Source organism: Phalacrocorax aristotelis, chromosome 2 (assembly GCF_949628215.1).
Source record: "Phalacrocorax aristotelis chromosome 2, bGulAri2.1, whole genome shotgun sequence".
NCBI lineage: Eukaryota > Metazoa > Chordata > Aves > Suliformes > Phalacrocoracidae > Phalacrocorax > Phalacrocorax aristotelis.
The window spans coordinates 168,326,747-168,349,038 of record NC_134277.1 but is presented as its reverse complement, the minus strand read 5'-3'; the positions used below and the strand labels follow the sequence as shown (position 1 = coordinate 168,349,038).

The following is a 22,292-nucleotide window of genomic DNA, read 5'->3' as shown; positions in this document are numbered from 1 at the left end:
GAGTTCAGCTCTCATTTACAGAACTGTCAGCCTGAGCCCCACAGTTTGCTTTCACTGATGTCTCTGGAGAAATCTTCCACATGAGCTGCAGTCCTGGCAGATGCCCAGCATGATTCCACTAAAATGACAGAGTATAACTGACTGGAGAGGTCAGCAACCATCCACTGAGCTGACACTCCCCCAGAGCTGCAGGACAACTAACTGCTTCCCAAAGCTGCTCTGCTCTGGGGTGGCTTCAGCTACCACCACCATCTGGTAGATCTGTAGTATGCTTGTCCTTGGGAGCTGCACTACCACGTTGCTCTTTACGGTGTGGGAACAGATCTGTGCAAAGGAGACTGCACTGCAGGGACACCAGAGCAAACCTGGGGCCTCTAACCAGCTACCCTCTCCGGCCACCACAGAGAAGTTCTAGGCACTTCCATCAGATGCAGGTGGACCACAGGCAGGAGCCAAGAAGAGGCAGGCAGACTGTCTCCTGATACAAGACCTAGGCTTCCTGGGCCACTGCACCTTGAGGAGCAAGAAAACTCTGCAAATGGAACGTGACATGTTCTTTCCAGCAGGAAAGAAGGACCAAGAGCAGTGATTTCCCAAATGAGGGATCAGGAAGCACCTGGCTCTACTCAGTTTTGCCTCTGAGTGACAGAAGAGCTATGTAAAAGAGAAATACAAGAAATATTAATACATTTTTCAGTGACCTAGAGCTAATATGGACAAGTCTTCAGGGCACACTAACAGTGGACCACATCTGAGCCAGCTCATGTTTTGCCTGAAGTGGGAAGGATTTGTCATCTCCCTCCCAGAAAGTCTTCCTCTAAAACCAAGAGAGAAAAGCCTCCATTTTACACCTGAAGGAGTAGCAAAGAGCCAGGATAACCGAGACAGCCACGCCAGCACTCATGTAATGCACGGGCCTGGTACCACTGTGCTGTCCTAAGGGAAGAAACCTTCATGCAAGCCGTTAGGTCTAACAATGGTTTCTGCCTCTTGCCAGTGGCAGTAGCACCCTGCTTCCAACAGTCCCTTGGAAACAGTGCCTGCAGAAAGCCCACTGACCCAAAGGATCAGGCAAGCCTCCTGAAAACTTGGAAACAAATTCAGGAAGTTCATCACAGTCAAGAGGATGAGCTAAGGCAGCAAGACACAGGACTTTAAACTTTGGCACAGAACACCATACATGTGCCGGGGACTTTATGGACCCTATAGAGCCACCTACCCTTTTCTGACATCCCAAAGTGCTGGATGTGAAGACTTGAGGGGATTCTGGGGGTGGGGCATTGCATGAGATGCATGAACCATTACCTCCAGTCCACCCTTCTCATGCAATGGCACCACGTCCTGAGTTCAGTCCTCCTCCCTCTCCCACAGGGTCGTACACAGCACTCAGCAGATTCCTGAGGCCTCTCCTCCTTCTGGGTTACCCACCACTCCCAGAAGTATGCATTTATTTTCTTCCACCTTCTCTTTCCTCAGTGCACAGCAAATAGGAGCTGAACTTTCCACCTCAGCCCGCTTTGGTTTTTTACATTTCTTCCATCTCAGTCCTGATCTGCAGCAGCCATTCTCACCTCAGGTATGGAAAAGTAGGGAAAGGAGGTGAAAGCAGGGGAGGAAACAATCATTATGTGTTTGTGATCAGTCAGGTCCAGAAGCCACTTGACCCAGAGAGATCAGAGTTTCCCCTACAACAATGGGTGAGCCTGGGAAGCAAATCAAGCAGACTGAATGATTTTTGGCAGAGAGAGAACAGTAGGAGTGGTACAGACCTCTTCCTCCTCAATGCGAGCAGGTTCAATCAGCAGATTATTGGCTTGATCAAACGACACCCCCTGTTAGGACAGGAACCAGCAAAGAGGCATGCGGATTAGTGGAGCATAAACCAAACCCGCCACCACTACCACCACCACCCAACACGCAAACGCACACCACTCTGATAGGTCTGGCCACACAGCACCAGAGCAGACCCCACTCACACCATTCCTGATTACCACCTACCAGCGAGTACCAGCGACAGGGCTGTTCCCCGGGCTTACAACACGCAGAGTGTCAGCGCTCTCTGGCCCAGCTAACTGGAAGCTGCATCTTTAAGGCCATATTTTGACCATGTTGACACTCTGAGGCTGTGACCCCCAAGCTCATAAGCTGAACTCTATTAGCTGATTTTACCCCCTCTGTACCAAGTCATTCAGTGAAAAAGGAAGGATTAAACACAGGAGAAAAGCACAAAGGGACCTCTGGTGCCACCCAGCTGCTGCACAGGAATGAAGCGATGCCAAATCAAACTGCATTGGTCCCTCCTGCAAAGGGGAGAGCCTCTGGTGGAACAGTGCATCCTGCCAGACACCCAGGGATCCTGGTCCCAAATGCAGGAAACCTTAGAATTTCTCTTGAAAACCAACTGTCTTTGCAAAAAAACCTCTGGTTTAAGGATTCAGCCTTCTGTGCACCCTGTCCTACCTCCTTCTTCAATGCATGTATGCAGCACCTCTTACTCAAAACTCCACTGCACAGGGACGCTGCTCCCCACTTTCCCACTTCTGGAAGACAACTCAGGAGGCAAGCTAATAAATCTGCCTTCATGGAGCAGGCATCCAACCCAGCCCCATGAAAAGGAAAACTGTGATTTCCAGGCAGAAAGCTTAGCCAATAACAAAGGCCTTTCTGAGAGACACACCAAACCTGTTGTCTTAACACCTACGTAGACTTTACAGGTTTTGCCAATGGGTCAGTGCATCCTCAGCTTTGAGTCCCTGACTAAAATAAGCTTTTTAGGTGAGGGCACTTCCTAAGTCTGGCAGGTCTTGGATGAAGGGGACTCAAAATGGCTTCACACAAGAAGCAGCAACTCCTTTTCATTCTGAAGAACTTCACAAACAGTAAGGAAACTACGTGCCTCATCCCTAGGGAGCAAGGGGCAAGCTATATCAGGTCAGACACAGCAAGGCAAGCATCCACTGAGAGAAAGGCTCCAAAGCAAACCTGAGTGCAAAAACCTTCTCCTGAGCAATCTGCACTCCAGCATTGGGTGGAAGTGATCCCAGCAGTCTGGACCATGTATGGTAACAGGAAGAACAGATTTTACTCCAGCGTCTTCCACCAGTTCAGAGACCCCCATCTCACCCATGAGATTTGTTGGTGTCAGACTATGATGGAAATTCAGCCACAACCTAATACCTGCCTCCCAAATACACCTCACAAAATCATCACACCAATTACAGTAAGAATTGGTCTAACCTCACGCATTGTTCCTCATCAGTATGTTCCTATTCCACTATGAGGATCTTCCTCAAGCATGAACCTCTGTGTGCCCCTAACCAAACATGGTGATTCAGCTGAGTAGAGCCAAGGACCTTCTATCTCATCAGCCCCCAGCATAACCGGAAAGGCCCATCACAGCCCCACGGCCCATAGTAATGGCACAACTCCAGAGCACAAGTTCCCCTAAATCCCAATGCACACTTCATCAGGCTGCATCCACACTGGGGCAGGCACAGGGTGGAACCAACGGCAAGGGCATGCTCCTGCCTGCTGTCACTATCCGCTCTTCTCCAGGAAGCACTGTGGTGGAAAGACAAGCGTAAGCAGCCTGCACATAAGCCTGAGATTAGATCCATCCAGGGATAAAGCTCATCCTGTTGCAAATGAGGTGCAACAACCAGCAAGCAAGGAGGCGATTGAAAGGGATGGAAGAACCTGTCAGTGGTGGGACAAAAGGACTGTTCTTGCAGCACAGAACACAACATAACACACAATGAGGAGGGTGCAAGAATCTGGATGCGGCACAAGGAGTCAGACATAAGCAACATGGCAGAGCTCTTAGACAATCATATGAGCCCCAGAACAAACTTCAGCGCCCACCCCCAGCATGTCTCTCCTGAAGTGCTGGAACCTCTTCCCAACATTTTCATTGGTACCACATCAATCTGGTTGGTAGTTCAAGGTAGCAGAAGGGAGGTCTGGCACCCCCCCGACCTTCCCTGCTCCCCGCAAGACCTTACCTTCACTGATGGCTGAGCAGATAAAGCTCCGTTCTTTCTGTCATCCTCATCCCACGCTTCCTCCTGATCCTCAGGCTCTGTGTTGTTATTGCAGCCTCCTAATTCCTCTTCCTCTTTGGGGACTCCATCACTGTTCAGCCCCTGCAGGAGTGCCACCACTGCCTCTGGCTTGGGCAGTTTAGTTATCTTAAAGTGTTTCTTATAATGGGGCGTGTCCTTCCGGATAAGCCTCTGTTTTTCCACTGGGAATGGTCGCTCTTCATCTTCATCCTCATCCTCACTCCGTATTAGTGTGTCCTCAGCAAAGTGTACAGTGGGCTACAATGGCAAATCCCCAGAAAGGTTGTGAACCTCAGGTAACAGCCACATCTGGAAGCCGTGCAGAAATCTGCTGTCCGCCCCCCACCAACACAGGCAAAGCCAATGTTGCTGCTTTTTTGCTAAAGACAATGCAGGAATAAACATTAAAATTTCATACTTGCCTTCTTCCATATCAACTCCTTCACTCAGACACTTCTGTCAGCTCCAGGGATTGAGGGCACTCAAACCTGTAACCCTGATTTTCCCCACAGTCCTTGTCTGGCTCGCACACTGTCCTTCCTAGTCTCTCATGGTCCCAGCTCCCACAGGCTGTCTCAATGCCTACTTGCACGTGGCTTCCACGGCCTGTATTTGCCTCCAGTGATGCCCACATCGCACTCTTTACATCCATTTACCATTTTCTCTGAAACTTTCAAGTCCTTCCACTTTTTATCATGACCTTGCTGCAGGTTCCTAGGCTCCTACCTCATTGTATTCCACTTCCACATCTTCCTCCTCTTGGCCAGCAGCTTCCTTATGCTCCTCTTCAGCTCTGGGCTTTGCCACCTTCTCCAGCTCCTGCATCTCAGGCACCTGCCCATTTAGCCAGCTCTTCTCTCCCTCCTCTCCCTGCTCCTCTCCCCTGAAGTCAGCAGAAGCAGTGCTGTTGGACAGGTGGGAGTCCTCACTACGATTTGACATGGTGCTCAGCCTCTTCTCCTGAGAAGATGACTGTAAAAGTCAAGATGGAAACCAAAGCAGATGGAGCAATGTAATGTGACTGGTGTGAGGTGGGTACAATCCAGTACCAACAGAACCAGCTTTTTCTTCAGGCTGCCTGCTGCTTTCCCTGCCAAGCCTACTGCATCTCAGCTAGGTCCACCCCTGTTCCACCATCTGTGTAGGCATTTATTCTTAGTATCACACCTGGGCAGCAAGATGTGTCCTCCGAGCACTCCATTCCCATCATTCTTTACTGGGAACATCGGAGCCGCCTTTTCCTCTCCCTGCATTATGACAGAAGTGGTAGAAGCGCACACATTTCCCTTACAACATTCTCTGTACCCTGGTTGCATCTCTTGCTCTATGTCAGTGGCCCCAGCTGACACCACAAGGCAGATGCCAGCCCCTGGAATCCAGGCAATCCATGCTCAGTCCCTTTCCCAGAAGCAAGTTCTTTCTGCCCACCTTACACACACTGCCTCCCCATTCCCCAAGTCTGCTCCATGTTCTCTGTAATTATCCATTTCTTAGTGAACAGCACTCACTTCTGCGTTAGGAGAATTCAGTTCCGTGTCAGGCTTCGCAGCATGCACCTCATTGCGCCGAACTTCAATCACTTTCTTCATAACCTTCAGTTCACTAGGGTGAGGGGTCGCTCTGCGCTGTAAGCCCTACCAAAGAAGAACACTCAGAGCAGGAGATTCAACAGTCATAGCAGCATGCGCCATGCCTCAAGACCGAACCACTTAAAATAACATGTTTCATCAGAGTGCTAGAGCCCCAGCTGGACATGACCTAAATGTCACGCTGCAGGATCTGATCTGTCCCTCTCTGCTGCTATAGCCTGCAGCTGGGAAGAGGAAAGAAACAGAGACAGATAACACTTCTCAGAGCTCTCTCTCTGACATTATCCTGCTCTCCGATATATGGATTGGGAGGAATTATAGAGATGGGAAGTTTTAAACTGTGCTTCAGGCTTAGTAAATGCAAAACTGTCAACACAGAAACCCCTAAAGAAACACAGGTGGATTACTTTCTTAGTCCCTGTGGTGTTTCTTAACATGTCTCACAAGCCTGTATGCTACCAGAATTTGTGATGCTTAGCTAGTCCCATCCCAGGTAAGAGTCAAGAAAAACAGTATTCTAAAATTAATAACAACGTTAAAAACAATCAAAAAACCCACAAAACCTCCAAACACCAGCAGCATATACATGCTGCAAGGACAAATGCAAATACAATTTATTAGAAGGATTCATATCTCAAGACAATCTCTCTCCACAAGATAAAAAGGGAAAAAAGCCCTGCAGGAGATTTAAACCAACAGAGTACTTGTTGAAAACTTCCCTTTGCATCTGCAACTAAAGCAAAATGATCTTCCATAGTTTTTGAGGCTGGCTGCCTACAGTATTTAACCACTTTAGTAACAGGATATTCCACAGCATGGGCTTGCACCTGGCTCCATTCTTGGAGGGGAGGAGATTGCCTGGCTTGAGTTTGGCTGTGCAGCTCTTCCCCATGAGGGGGGTCAACTAAAATCCAGTCCTGACAGGAAACTCTCTTTTATACCTTCTTGTCTCCTGAGGGCACCAAATGCCCTTTGGACTGCAGAAACGTAGTACATGTCCGCAGCAGTATTACAGGGTAAAACAAGAACACCATAATCACTCCCCATCTTAGGAAAAAAGGTTTAGAATGTACGTACATTTCCATAAGGAGCTAACAAGCTTTCAGAAACTCTTCTTACCCGTCTCTCAGCTCCAGACTCCTCATCATCATCTACTTTGGGCTCATCCAGAAACTGAATCACACTGACTCTGTTTAAATTGGTGTCTGTCCAGCTCTCATCCACACTGTTCTGCAAAAGATTCTCTGGGGAGAAAGATAACACAGTGGAAGTGACTGAACGAGCAGGGTTGTGGGCTTGGATGAGAGAGAGTTCAACACATTACGGCATTTCTGCTGTATCTGCCTATGGCATCAAACCAGAGAGGCCTTGAAGACAAAGGATGTAGCCTCCAGATCTTGTCACCTCTTGTACATCTCCCACCAGCTCTACAGCAGCCTCTACAAAAGGACCTGAATGGTTCAGCTCTAGCAGTCCTTACCCAAGAACTAAGGAAAAAGGTAGGGTTAAAGCATGAATCAGACATTAACACAAGAATATCACCATGGCAGGAAGCAAACCTTACAGACAATGAACTGCTTGGTCAATGGATCAAAGCAGAAGACTTCAAGACTCGGCTGCTGCTTCTTTACCACCTGGCAGAGAAGCAATTTCTCTGTTTTAACAATCTCTGCCTTGGAAAGTTGCCACCAGCCATTCGGGAGTCTAGGTCTGCTACAGGTATCACAGTAACGAAGAACAGTCCAACCAAGCAGAGAGAAAGGTTCAAGGCCTCTTCCCTACAGCACTCTCCAGCATTCATAATGCAGTCTCTTACCTAGGCTAGGAGAGGGCTGCTGGGGAAGCAGGTAACAAGTGAGAACTTTTTCTCCTGTCTTTTCATCATCCTCTGTTTGGAATTTCAGCATCGGCTGGGACTGATTTTCTGCCAGCCACAGGGCTTTCAGATTAAGATTTGTCAAAGCAAATGGCAAGTTCTGCAGCCTGCAAAAGAAAAGAACTGCTGGTTAAACTGATCTGGTAATGAAGGACCTTCAACTCAGCTCCAGACTGTCTCATCTGCATTGGAGAGACAGAGCCAAGTCACTGCAGGATCCCTCACTCATACATACTGAAGCAGCTGGCTTGTGCTGCACATGGCTCTGCCATAGCCACAGACTGGACTCCAGTAACCCACCCTCATCAGTTTTTAGCAGAGGACAACAATGTGAAAATGGTGAACTTTGAAGAGGGGTTTGAAGACAGCAAAATTATGCTTTCATGGACCAGTATACAGAGAGTGTTCCGAACAGAAGCTCTGGTCAGCTTCCAACTGCTACAAAAAATACCAGCCTCAGCTAACAGAACTGCAGCTAAAGTCTGCAGAATTTTTCAGAACAGATCACAGATATTTATTTTTTTTTCATAGAACCACAGGTTGGAAGGGACCTCAGGGATCATCTAGTCCAACCTTTCTGGGAAGAGCAGAGTCTAAACAAGATGGCTCAGCAGCCTGTCCAGACGACTCCTGAAGGTTTCCAATGTGGCCAAGTCAACCCCTTCCCTGGGGAGATTATTCCAATGGTTGACTGTTCTCAATGTGAAAAATTTTCCTCTCATGTCCAACCGGAATCTCCCCAAGAGCAACTTGTGTCCATTCCTCCTTGTCCTCTCCATGGGACTCCATGTAAAAAGGGAGTCTCCATCTTCTTCGTGGCTTTGTAGCTTTGCACACTGTGGTGTTGCACACAGCACAAACAAGGCTTTGGCACCAACCACTTGAGGACTGATGACACAAAACTACAAAATCTGCAGGAAGGAAGACAGTGGACCAGGGATTTCCCCTGATCTTTATTTCACGCATGGCAAAATGCCTCCACACGTCTGCATTAGTTCTACCCTGCATTCAAGTAACACAGAAAAAAGCTTCACAGGCAAAGCTTCCGAGACACACACCCTCTTTCCAGAGCCCTAAGCAGCCAGTCTGGGCTTCTCCAAACCACGGATCCTGGGATAAGCACAGACCAAGTTCTGCCAAAACACACCAGGGACCAGCCCACGCTGCTCCTTCACAGCAGACTCCTTAGGAACACACCTACAACCCTGTTTACCCTCCCTGCTGCTGACCTGTTCCCAGCCACATCCAGGACATGAAGCTCAGTGGTGTTAGCAAGCTCTGGTGGCAGGAGGGCCAGGCGATTGTCTCGCAAGGACAGCACATTCAGATTGGCACAGCCTCCAATCTCAGCTGGAAGGGATGTTAGCCGGTTCCGATCCACGTTCAGGTTCGTCAGCTTGGCCAGCTTGCCAAGGGACTTTGGTAAGGCCTAGGAAGGAGACGATTCAGAAGTTGCAGCAGATAAGAGCAGTAGAATAAAGGCATAAAGTCCTCTATCTGGGGAAAAAGGCTGCTTTCTGTCCTAACGGATACATTTTCAGTAAAGTTCTCACTACAACTTTGGGACAGATTTTCCCTCAGGTCAAGACTTTGTCTCCTGTTCATTTGTCCACTCCCAATATTTGTGTTTTAATAATCAAAATCATGAGCAGTTTGGAGCAGGGCCATTTCTAATTACACTACTCCATAGTCCCTCGCTAAATGCAGCTTTTGATGTAGTCCTGCTCCCATCAGATTGGATGGGCTTCAGGATTGGCTATTCCAGAGCCAGCATCACAGCTATCCTGGAGAATTTTTCAGAGAAAAAAGCAGTGAGAGAAGGCAGCTTCCAGCAGGGTCTTCTCAAGAGCCCGTGAGCTAGGTGAAACTCTGTATCTCAAAGCAGCTGAAGGGATAGCAACTGGAGTTTGCTCAGAAATCTGACTCAGAGGCCAGAAGATGGGAAGAGATCCCTGGCACATGGCTAAACCAAACAGGAGAGGCAGGGTGGCTGCTGGTGTACTTACTGTCAGCATGTTCTCTGTCAAGATGAGTTCTGACAGATTTTCACAGTCCCCAATTGACTCTGTCACCTCTGTCAGCCGATTCTGGTCCACCTTGAGGATGGAGAGCTGCTTCAGCTGACCTGGCCAGGGCAACAAGCTAGGTGTGAACTATGCCACAGAGATAATGACGGTGTTCTATGTTCATCGGGCCAAAAATCCTCCCATTAGGGATTCTGTTACGTAACAATACAGGCAATACCCTTCTTCCCCCCCAGGGTTGTTCCCAGGTTTCACCCGTGCACGATGCAGATCAAGAACCTGAACTCGTCCTGTAGAGTTCTGCTCACCATTATCATCTACTACTTCTGCACTCAACTACTGTGACTATGTCAAGCCCTCATGCCTTGTTACATACACTCTTGCGTGAAGCACCCCCCACCAGGAGGGTGCCCTGGCAGTGAAGTCCTGAACTCTTCCCCATCCCACAATACTCACCAATCCCATCTGGAATGCATTCCAACAGGTTCTGTGACAGGAGCAAGTCTGTCAGTGCTACTAGCCCACTGACCTCATTGGGCAACTGCTCCAGTTTGTTCTCTGACACATCCAGACAGACCAAGCGGCGGAGATTGCCCAGCTCCTAGGATCAGAAAGGAGAGACCACAGCTCGAGGGAGCAGTTGAGGAAGGGAGCAGAGCGGTGGATCAATGGCCCTGACAGGTACTCACTGGAGGCAAGGCTGAGAGCTGGTTCCGGTCTAACCAAAGCTCACGCAAGTTTGGTAGTGCTCCCAGAGTGTCTGGCTGTAACAGAGCAGGACAGTAGTAGCGTCAGTCCCTTTTACAGGGGAGAAGCTGCTCTAGGATGCTACACATCACACCACACCTGTGCAAAGCTAGACGTTATTACTTTCACACCTCCTAGAACCATTCACCAAATGGTTTATGAAGCTAAAGTGTTGGTGTGCCACAATATAGCAGCACACGTTTGTAAATGTCTGGGATGGCATACTGGCTGCAGAAGGTCCCAACAGGAAGCATGGAAGACAACAGCAAAGACTGTCTCATAGCAGGCAAGACAAGAACTTAACAGGGTTTTGGAAATTCCGGCCTTACAGGAAATGAGTCTTTCTCCTCTTCCTCCTCTCAGACATGAAAACAAACATTTGGCTAACACTGGCCAACTCAACACGATACAGCAGCACCACCAGCAATGGTAGACATACGTTCACAGCATCACTCCACAAACACCACACACACCAATTAGCATTTGGGTTTGGCGTTAATGCACTGGAATGTGGTTCAAGTGCCAGACAACTGTTCTCACAAGTAAGCTGCAGACTTGTGCATAGCAAGCTGCACAAACTTCTTTGTCTCCCAACTTAGGTGGGCTTCTGCCCAAAAGCATTCCAGAACATTGAGAGCAGGATTCAGTAACAGCTTAATCCATAGCTGCAGAATTAAAGAATATCACTGGATGTCAAGACTGTGCACTGGGTCTCAGCATCCTTACGCTCAGAGCCCTCCATTGAGGCACCTCAGCCCAGAGGGCACACACACCACGCTTGGCTGACTTCATTGCCAGGAACAACATCGAATGGTCCTGCACTTTGCAGTAGAGAAATCAAATCAGAAAGGAGAAAGGCAGAAAGTTGGCCTAGCAGAAGTGAAAAGCAACAGCTGGGGACAGTGCAACACAGAAGAGAAAGGAAGTACCAGAGAATCTCAGTGAAAAGGAAAGACCCTTAGGCAGCTAGATAGCAAGAATTAACATCCCAGTGCAAAAGTGCTTGGAAAGAGCTGAGCAAGTTGTACACGAGGACAGTAGGAAGCAAGACACAAGGGCCTACACATGAAGGGAACATTATGCTGGGAACAATGACTAGGCCCCGGTGGGCATATCAGAATCTTCCCGAACAACCTGCGGGTCTATGTCTTTGCATTTCAGATGAAAAAAACACTTGCTTCCACAGAGGTACAGGGTTCTGCCCCTACCAACCACCCGTATTCCCTCCCCACCATCCCTCACCTACCAGTACTTCCAGGTCATTGCCACCAAGATCCAACTGTTCTAACTTGACAAGGAAGGAGAGTGAACTGCAAGATACAGCAAGCAGAGAGGGGAAGAGAGAAAAAATAAAAAAGAACAAACAGAAGGTTAGCATCTGGGACACACATCTCACAAATTATTTACTTTTTAATAAATCCTAAAACAGGTGGGGCAATCCTGACCTCCTTCATAGTCCCTCTGAGCCAAGCATTTTAGAGGAGTTAGTACCCTTCCGCAAGCCACACCACTTGCACGAGAGAATCGGGTTCAGTAGCACCAGCAGTTCTCAAGTGGCCAGTTTCCACTCTGTCAGCAATTTGCCTTCTCCTCCCCACCAAAAAATACTCTTTGAGCAAAAACATGACAGATGACAAGCCACACCTTAAAACTGCTGACCATTTTTGTAGCAAGGATGGGGACCTGGGCACAGACTAACAGAAGAGAGTCAGCAGAGGACAGTATGTATTTAGGAGGCATGGGGATCATAGCTGCAGGGAGAGGCAGGAATGACAAATTCAACAGCCTCAGTTTCCCTGAATGGGACGCCCATGCTGCTTAAGAGAAAGGGAAAGACAACACTTGCATGATGTCTCAGAAGAGGTCAAGACGTACAGACAAGAAGCTCACTAGGCAAGAGACTGTGAGAAGCCTGCATGGGAACCAAAGCCTGTCAACACTGGTGGTCCAAGGATGTGCCCTGAGTACCTGAGCACATTACAACCTGATGATATAAAAGACTGCAGCCTACAACGCCACAAAACCAGTTCTTTTGATATGGCCCGGGTGTTCGTGTGCGCTCAAGCTCTCAGTCCTACCCCATCAACTCCAACTCCCACCTCCACACAGGGGTTGCTGTCTCTCACTTTACACTAGGGCAGAACTGCCATCTCAGCCCTGCCCACTTCCCCAGTATGGAGGGTCTTCAGTTCTTCTTATTCTCTTCATAAGGAATTGTCCTAATACAGAAATCACTATATTTCTCAAAAAATAGAGCCGTATATCTCAACACCATCCAAACTAAGGAAGCTGGGGGCTGTGAACCTGTGAGAAAGCAATAGAAGAGGTCTGTCTTCCCTGGGCCTGGCTATAAGAATATTTGGGCTACACAGGAAAAGCAAGTTCTTACCTTATGCAGTGGTAAATTTTGAGATATTTTATTAACTCAAGCAAAGGTTTATCAACAGGATCATCAAAAGGATTCTTTTGTATAGCATCTCTCATAATGACTGTACATTTGCTCTTTGACTTCTCTGAAGGGTGAAGCAGCCTTGACTGTCCCTTCGCACCCTCACAGCTTGAATTCCCAAAATAGGAAGAAGTGAGATGTGGAATCCATGTTGATATACGAGGTCTTGCAAAACGCCTCAGTATAGATCACCCTCCGCTATTGCATGGAATACGTCAACGTGAGCTACCCCTCCCAAATTATTGCAAGCTGTGTCCTGTCTGTGTGGGAGAGATGAGGAGTAATAATCAGCTGTACAAGACGAACTAGTTCAGAGCTCAGCTGACAGCAGAAGACTGACCAATGAAATTAGATTTTGACAAGTAAAGGTCACTGCAAGCTGGACCTTTTAAGGAGCTCAACAACAAGAAAAATCAGAAGGACACTGATGCATTATGGAGTCACAAATTCACAGTATTGAAGCCCATCTACCTACTGGGCTCAGTAACCTTGAAAACTGAAAGCATCATCCATTTTGGTAAGTCATTCTACTCTTTGGCAAGACCACCTGGACTTGTTTAGAGCCATTCTTGGGCACAATTTGCAAGCAGACTAAGTACAAGAGCATAAGATGTGGGCAGAGTACCTGACAGTACCACTGAAATTTCTTTGACCATTGATTTCAATCTCATATTTGACTGACAGGTGTGATGAGAATTGCCTTGGCCTTCAACATCCTCTTTCTACTTTTGGAAATCATCCAAAACTAGGATTTGGGGAACTGGGTAAAGATGAAAAGATGCTGGAATTGCAATGCAGAATAAGTATTAAGCCTGGACTTATCTTTCAGAGAAAAACCCCGAAAACTGATAACATAACTCAAGTATCTTGCTGGATGGCATACAAATCTAACCTAGGGAAACAAGGGAGCACTGGGCATGAGAGATCTGCCCAGAAACCATAGGGGTTTGGTCACAGAATGACTTCTCAAACTCCATATACTAGCTGGTTCCTAGATGGTGAAAAGCCATTGGGACCATTCTTCACGGCAGTTTGAAAGCCCAACTTTGGATGTAGCTATTACACCATATAAATGAAGAGGTGCATCACAGTGGTGGTGCCTGTCTGTATGAACACAAAGGACACATGGAACAGACAGCTGTGGTTCCCAACACCAGGACCCAAACTTCTGCTTGCCTCTTCTCAGCTTGGCATAAGGAGCTTTGGCTCTCACGTTCTCCCTTGTAGCTATACTCCATGTGGAGCCATCTCAGCTGGTCTCTTAACATTGCCTTTCTGTGACAGGGTGTTAATGCTGACAACAACTGTGCAGAAAAGATCCAGTGACATTGGCATCAGAAACAAGATGACAGTATTAAATTGAACCACACTTCTACATTGTGTAATCACCAGATATGAAGCCTGGGAGCTGACCAGTGCGGACTCTTTCAGCTCCTTTTTGAAAGTGCTTGTCCTCTGGGTCAAAGTTGACACATGAATTCTACAAGCAGATATAACTGATGTCATATAAAGACTTGAGGTCCCAGAGGAAAATAACCATCGGGAACAGCACATGCCTGAGTCAAAGCAACGTCTTGCAGTGAGGGAGACATGGCCATCACAGAAGAAGCCACACTAAAGCCCTAACTGCTTAGAGTCTCAAAGCCTTGAAGAGAAGACTGAGAGGGGACCTCATCGATGCTTGTAAGTATCTAAAGGGTGGATGGCAAGAGGATGGGGCTGGACTCTTTTCAGTAGTGCTCAATGACAGGCCAAGGGGCCACGGGCACAAGTTGGAACACGGGAAGTTCCACCTGAACATGAGGACAAACCCCTTCCCTGTGCAGGTGCCAGAGCAGGGGCACAGGCTGCCCAGAGAGGCTGTGGGGTCCCTTCCCTGGAGACGTTCACCCCCCGCCTGGACGTGGTCCTGTGCCCTCTCTTCTGGGTGTGCCTGCTCAAGCAGGGGGGTTGGATGAGGTGATCTCCAGAGGGCCCTTCCAAACCCTACCACTCTGTGATTCTGTGAACAAGGAGGTATCATCAGATGCCTCCTTTGCCCTCTTTTTTAAAATAAAGCAGAGGAGTAAGGGGGGAAAGTACAGGTGGCCAAACTGAATACTTGCCATGAAAAGTAAGAGGGCACTAAGGAAAGATGACAATAGTTGCATGCTTCACACATTCACTGAGGAGTTTGTGTGGCCCCAACACACACTGCTATTCAGAAGAAGTCAGGTAGAATGCCATCCAACATATATTCAAGGAAGACTGAGGGAATCATCAGTTGGATGGATAAGCAGGCAGAAAACAAGCTGACCGGCTAACGTTGGTTAGAAAACTCAAACAACTCTCATGGGCTCCAAACCAGAGATTAATGTACAGGCTCCTTAGTTCTCCACATCCTATCTACCTGACAGAAACAGCTGTACCAACCAGATCCTCTACCAGTAATTCATCTCTGTCCCTAACTTTCTGAAACTTTTAACAAGACTTACCTCTTCTCTCTTGCTGGCTTATTTTTTTTGTCTGCTGCAGGGAAGCCAGTTATCCCACCCACTCCCACGAACTGCTCAACCAAAACAATCAGAAGGGATACCCAAGAAAACAGAGATGTCAGAATGCAAATATCTCTTCAGCTATATTCTGCTGCTCTTCAAATTATGAACTTCACTTCATACAGAATTCTTCCTCTACCTACATCAATATATTTTTTCTCTCTGTTTCCAAAAGAATCCGTCATCTGCTCCACCTCTCCAGGAAAAATGGTTCTCGCCATTTCCAGCAGCTTTCTTGTGGAACCCTATCTATTTCAAATCAATCCGGACATGGAGGCTGAGTACAGACTCTGAACATCCTTCCCTGCTCTTAAGCCCTGTACTATCTCTCTCCCTCCTCACCCCAGTTTACAGAAATCCAGCAAGATGCAGCTAATTTACACAAAGCCTTGAGCCCTCCCAAGCAAAGCGCTAGAGTCTGTACGACAGAAACAGCAACTCCCTGAGGAATGAGTAAGAACAATCAGGCAGGAGACTCCTGAAGCCACCAGACAGACACTCACGTGGGGAGAGTCTTTAGCAGGTTCTCACGTAGCTCCAAAGTCACCAGGTTTGCCAAACTGCAAGAGAAAAGGGAGCGAGAAAGCCAGATTCACTGAATAGGGCTTCAGGGATACAAGGAGATGCTCATATCCCTTCCCTTGGGACCACCCCTCATGACCTGCACAAATATATATCCGTGAGTGTGTACACATAAATGACAGGGGAAAACAAAAAACAAAGAGGATCTTAAATGACTTCTGATGAAGGTGACTGCTTATTGCAAAATCACGGGGAAACAACATTGTGCTCAAACTCAGGACAAGGGAACATGGTATCACATACAGGGCTGCCCAAAAAGATTAAATCCCTTATGTGTAGAAAGTCAAATCCCATGGGCTTTGCCTTGGCCATTTGCTAGTAACATAAATCATTTCAACATCATCAGACAGACCACACCTGTTTGGAAAGGGGCAAACAGGCACTCATAAAATAAGGAAAGATAGAGGATTGCAGAAGCCTGGATTCCCTGCTTGCCTGTGCCACAGACCACAGAGGAGGAAAAGCAGCTGAGACCAGGAAAGAAACCTTTTTTAAAAGGTTCTCTTTTAACAAGAATAATACTTATAGGTGCTCATATAGTATGTTTAGTACAGTGGCAAGCTGTAACTGTGATGGCACACTCTTCCCCTCCAAGTCCTGCTAGTGTCCCCACCCCAACCCTCCTCCCTGTTATGAGGAACGGGGGCATACTCACTTCCCAATGTCATTGGGGAGGCTCTGCAGGGACACATCATTCAAGGCCAAATGGCCCAGGCTCCTGAGCTGTGTGAAACCCTCCGGAAGCCTGTGAAAGCATGACAGAACAACACACCATTAATTCTGTGCACAAAACAAGCCCTAAATTCCTCACTTAAATCCCCAAAAAGCCAGTCTTACCACATTTGGTATCAACATGTGGGAAGGAGAAAAGCAGGAACCAACTCTGACCCTGGCTCCTGATTCAGAATATGCCCCATTTCTAAGACAACAAAACCCCCTTGCACCAAAGTCACTACATGTCCAAGTGTGCAAACTTGGCTCTGCAGTACTCAAGAACGAATGCCAGACTAAATTATGCCATGTGATCATTTAAACTTGGAAGCAGGTAGGGTTAACAAGTAATCCAAGTGCCCACCTAAGTAGCATCATCATAACAGCTCTAATGTCCAATAGAACAGGGAAAGACCCGTGAAAAGAAGAAATCCTTTGCTGTTCACAGGCAGTTGCAGGAGCTTCCCTGCCCCACTGCTCACGACACACATCTTACACTCGGCCACAAAAGGACTCTGACAAGTAACTTCCAGTGTAGAAGTGCTAGTCATTCCTGCTGTACAGGGATTCTCACCGACTGAAAAGCTTGCCCCATTCTGGCCATGTCTGGCACCACAAGAGGGAAGCAGAGAGTTAATTCTATTTAAAGGCCGACTCGGGCAGTGCTTGCCCAAGAGCAGAAAGGGCAACAGGCATCTAGAGTCATACTGTCGTCTGTAGGGACCCCTGGCAGACAATGCATCAAGACTCCAGTGCTTGAAAGCATGGTCCACCAAGGCAGAGGAGCCACACGTAAATTCCCAAAACGTTATAGATTAAGAGACAGAAGACTGAAGAGACAACACAGAGAGCCCTGTTCTTGAACATAGCTCTGGGCACCACATATCAGTGAAAGAGACCAAACACAAAGTTCAAAGGGCAGCCATCCTAAGTTATAAATAAGACGACAGAGAGCAAAACAGACTGACAGAGCAAAAAGGACTGACAGAGAGCAGAGGACAGCATGCAGGCCTTTCTCTACTCCTCTGTAGTACAAGTCCATATCCATTCTGGTTTGTGCCCCAGGGTGAAGGGCTGGAGAAGGAGTAACAAGTTTATTCTAAGAGGACAAAAATCCTCATCATTCACACCAGTGGCAACAGTATGAATAAAGACTCATTAACCCAAGGCACAGGCCCTGCAGAAGAGGGAGCACACACCAGCTCTTCCCTATGCTGATTGTTCCACCTGTGAGGAAAGCAGACATCTGCAGGTCTTGGCAAAGGCAGGGTGATCCTAGGCCTTGACTTCAAGGGAAGACAATTGCAAGATGAAGGCCAGACAAAGCTAGTGAGAATGAGGAACTTCAACTCTCATTCTCAGCTGGATGAAAGGGTTGCATATGCCTTCCTACCTGGAGAGAGGATTCCCACTGAAGTCTGCGATTTCCAAGGATTTGCAGAATTTGATGCTTTCAGGAATTTCTGGAATGTCTGGAAAAAATATGGGAAAGGGAAAAAAAAAGGCTTGAAAAGAGCCTAGCACGTGGAAAATGGGACACCAGGTACCAGTGACAGCCTAAGACATAGTAAGACAATATATTTTTGTAGCTTTGGGCACACAAGAAATCACTCTGCGGGACTGTGAAAGGGTACTGCCTCTTCCAGAACATGAGCGCACAGGGTAGTACTACTGTGCTGAGAGCCCACTTTAGCTTTGACCTTACCGTTACGAGAGATGTCCAGTTCCACCAGTTGCATGAAGTTGGCAACCTCAGGCGGAAGCCTCTGGATTTCATTGTCACTCAGACCCAGCTTGCGCAGGTTCAGCAGTCTAAAGAAAGGCTACAACAGGAGAGAACAAAACTGGGTCAGCAGCAGTTCTGTGAGAAAACTGTCTTCTCACCTCAGGGCAATCCTGAGCATCCATCCCTGGAGACAACTGCCTTCTCTCATAATCTCTGTCCTGGTAAGGTCCTCAAAGTGCAATTGCTGCACAGATGAGAACCCCGCTTAAAGTCTACAAGAGACGAGGGTGAAAGAAGAAAGGCATTTAATGAGTTCAGCTTGATGATTCATTTAACATCTCTCATCCCACTGCTCTTCTCCCTCCCTTGTAGGATACAAAATGAATGTTCCTTGTTTCCTAAGGTAGGCATTCAAATGCTAGCATCATGAGGAAGTCACTATACAGCAGCTTGCCAGGAGACACTGCAGTGTTTATGAGTCTGGTCCAGAGAAGCCAACAAAAGAGAAACATAAGGGGACTTCAAGACCAAAGTCCTGTCCCTGCTGTCATACTCATCTGCTGTACAGTACATTTTGTCAGGACATCAGTGACAGGCCCCTACACCAACAGGGAAAGCATTTGTGCGACTTGTACCGGAAAAGACAAGGAGCAGGCAAACTACCTGTAGGGCCCAAGTTACAAAGAAATAGAGAAGTAATGGAAATTCCTTTCTAGAAACACCACAGTCACAGAAACGTTGACTGGAAGGGACCTCTAGAGGCCTCCTAGCCTAACAACATCCAACTTCTTCACACCTACCTTTGTGCTCAGAAGTCGATTATATTAGCCATAAATGGTAAATTATAAGATTCATCAATCATACTTTCTAGACAACAACAGCCTCTCAGTAAGTTTGATAAACACAACGTACTATTATCAACTGAACAAATCTTGCAGCTGCTTCTAACTATTGTCAGACATAGGATACTGGACAGGATGGAAACAAGGCTGTGGTGTTTGCTGCATTTCCTGGATCATTTCAGAGTGCCTGGGAATAACAAACAAACAATATTGGGCCACTGCAGAAGATGAGGCAATTTTAAGAAGTAGCCATAAGCCACAAATAGATAAAGGCAGAGACTGTTGCACACTGTGTCTCCGATTATGTTTGGGTTCTGCAACAGTACAGACAAGTGCTCTGCCACCTCTAACAGTTTATGAGTTTCAGATAGCCAAACCTTAAGAAGCTAGTAACTCAACCCGTGATGCAAAAGAAAGTAGCGATGAAGCTAGGAACAAACTCAGGTCTACGAAGTAACATGCAGGAGCCACTTCTAATCCATGTAATCATCCTGTCTGTCCTACACCAGAGGCAGAGAGGGACTTACTCTAAGGAAGAGAAGATGTAATCGCAGGATTACTTATAGATCAAAAAACACGTCCAGAGAGTCAGGGCTGCTTACACAGACCACACTGAGAATGATCAAACAAGAATTTGAGGTCTGAACCGTCTCTCTCAGTTGCCTTTCCAGTAATCCATATGCATAAAAGGTTGCTGAAACAGACTAGGATTAGCTGTGGGGGTATTGAGATTTGTTCAGGGTGGTGGGACACCCACAAATGTCACTCATGACACTGGAAAGAACAATAACACAGTCCAGACAGAGAGGGGTAAGGAATGAAAAGGTGATGCGCAGACCATAAAGGGAGCTGCTCACCCTACTAGAAGGGACAATCGTGAGGTCTAATAATATAACTCTGCTGTAGATCAAAAACCTCTGCAGTTTCCCACAGAGATGTCTCAGTCAGGAAGTGCTGCTGGGTGCAAGCGCATGTTCGAGGGACCAAAAAACACAGCACGGCCCTTGCTACGCTGAGGTTGTCGTACTTCCACATCACTCCCCATCCTGAAAGGGAGAATTGCTCTGGAATGAACAGCAGTGATATGGAAGTCAGACTCCTGATGTCCTACAGTGGGGGAAAAAAAGTCCTCTTGACATTGAACAGGGTAAATTCTTTTTAGTTCAGTTTATCAAATGCAAAACAGTTTAATAAGAAAGGAAGTAGGTGAAAGTCTAAATGACAACAAAGGTTCAAGCCAGAGCAGGAGGTTTAGACACTTGATTTGCTATTGTTTCCTAGATCCTTCTCCTAATTTTAGAATGCAAGGAAATTCCAGGCAAGACATTGTGTTGACCTGCTAGACTCTACAAGTTGATAAATAGCAAAGGGAACAGAATATCTTTAGTCCAAACTGTTAGCACTTCTGCCTACAGATTTTAGGCAGCCTCAGAATAGATGTGCAAACTTTAAAAAAAAATTTAGAACAAACTAGAATAAAATCATGCTACATGTTGCACTGCAATAAATATGGGAAGTGTTTATTGATGCAAGAGATTTAAAGGCTAACTATCTGTGGGGCAAACTGGTAGCTGTGAACATTGACTTCAGTTTCGTCTAAAGTTTTACTTTGTTGGCTAGGCCATCAAAATCAAAACAACGTAACTTCTCTGGCAGTTCTATCCATGCAGTTTATTGCAATTTAATAGAACAAACTGCATAACAGGTCTTTTACTATTAATACTACCTTACTGAAAATAATCAGAACCTACACGCATGCAGACATGCCTGTGAAGGCAAGTGCAGACCAAGCCTCAGAATTCAGCTGTTGTGACAATCTCCCAATTCTTCCCATCCAACTAACTTTGCTTCTGGGAGACATCTACTAAATATAATGTTCCAAAATACCTTGCTTTGTATGCTATTTTTTTAATATCAGTTAAACAGCACTTTTTCTCCCCCAGCTTTTTTTTTTTTCAAAAAGGCAACCAAAAAATTCCAAAACCTCACAGTGCTGACAATTATCAGATCTGTGCACAAACTTCCATTCAGCAAACAGCAAGACAACAAGAGTAGTACATCCCACTTCTTAAGATTCAGTTAAGCCGGACTTGAATAAAGTACTTTGATGTGACAAAAATTCAAACTAATCAAAAGTCATCAATGGAGGTCACAAAAAACGAATGCACAATTACAGCATTCCCATGCAAGAATTAAGATTTGATGGGGGGGGGAGGAACACACAAAAAACAAAGAAAATCAAGCAGAATCCCAGTAAGCCAACATGTTTACTCTGAGTAGCAAAACCTTCTTGTTAACTGTTAGGTATCCTTACCAACAGGATTGTGTCAATGAAACACTGCTAACTGAAGCAGAGATACACCAAGAAGTCTGTATTTTCCCTTGACAGCCCGCTTTGCTCGTGTGTCTTTACTGTAATAGCATAAACAGTTTTGCCAGCAGAGCATACCGATGTTTCCATAACCAGTCTAGTAGGCTTAACTGCAGCTGCATCACAGAAATGCAAAGGTTGACCAGCACTGCTGAAACAAATAAACAGACTCTGGTTGTTCAGCAGCTCTTCAGAGATAGGACCATCTTCAGAAATAAGCCCTTAAAAGCATAGAACAAATGTGTTTCCCACTTATGCTAGCCAAGCTTCTAGAACACTAGCAAGCAGTCAAAGTTTGCGCTTATCTCTACTAGGACTACAGTTAATATTTTGTAAAATACAGCAATATTATGTAATCAAGAACTTTTAAGACTGCAAACACTGTATCTAACACAATGCATATCATTTTAACTTCAGTGTTTTGTGAACTGGGTACTTCGGAGTTGAAGTCCAACAGCCAAATTTACAAAGCAAGACTGCACAAGAGATTCATTTGTGACACTGGAAATGGAGAAGAAATTAATTTTAAAATTGTTCCTGGAACTAAGAGTGAAAACTTATGCAAATGTCTCTGGAGACTGACAATTATCCCTTTTTCTAATCAATGTTAACCTTGTTTCATACCGCTGGCAAAAAAAAAAAGTAATGAGTTTAGCACTACACTGAACATCTCTATTAAGATGAAACATACACAACTTCAAGATTTTCTGAATATTAAAAGCACTCACGCCAAATCTGCATGACCTAGATCTTTCAGTGTCCAAACTAGACAGATATAAG

General features: G+C 46.4%; 1 protein-coding gene across 44 annotated transcripts in view; it reads right to left on the bottom strand.

Moving 5' to 3' along the window:
• The window catches only part of SCRIB (scribble planar cell polarity protein), a 122,562-nt gene that overhangs the window by 81,034 nt on the left and 19,236 nt on the right, over positions 1–22,292 (bottom strand). For 39 of the 44 annotated variants that reach the window (XM_075086060.1, XM_075086038.1, XM_075086036.1 and 36 more), the window contains exons 2-16: positions 18,279–18,396; positions 17,967–18,045; positions 16,518–16,607; positions 15,784–15,840; positions 11,544–11,607; positions 10,240–10,314; positions 10,007–10,151; positions 9,533–9,651; positions 8,756–8,955; positions 7,467–7,633; positions 6,770–6,894; positions 5,570–5,695; positions 4,788–5,033; positions 4,002–4,319; positions 1,770–1,832 (exon numbers count right to left, since the gene is read on the bottom strand). In XM_075086060.1, the coding sequence (XP_074942161.1) occupies positions 1,770–1,832; positions 4,002–4,319; positions 4,788–5,033; positions 5,570–5,695; positions 6,770–6,894; positions 7,467–7,633; positions 8,756–8,955; positions 9,533–9,651; positions 10,007–10,151; positions 10,240–10,314; positions 11,544–11,607; positions 15,784–15,840; positions 16,518–16,607; positions 17,967–18,045; positions 18,279–18,396 (1,992 nt within the window). The remainder of the gene's footprint in view (positions 1–1,769; positions 1,833–4,001; positions 4,320–4,787; positions 5,034–5,569; positions 5,696–6,769; positions 6,895–7,466; positions 7,634–8,755; positions 8,956–9,532; positions 9,652–10,006; positions 10,152–10,239; positions 10,315–11,543; positions 11,608–15,783; positions 15,841–16,517; positions 16,608–17,966; positions 18,046–18,278; positions 18,397–22,292) is intronic. The other 5 variants (XM_075086037.1, XM_075086044.1, XM_075086083.1 and 2 more) reach the window with 2 other exon arrangements.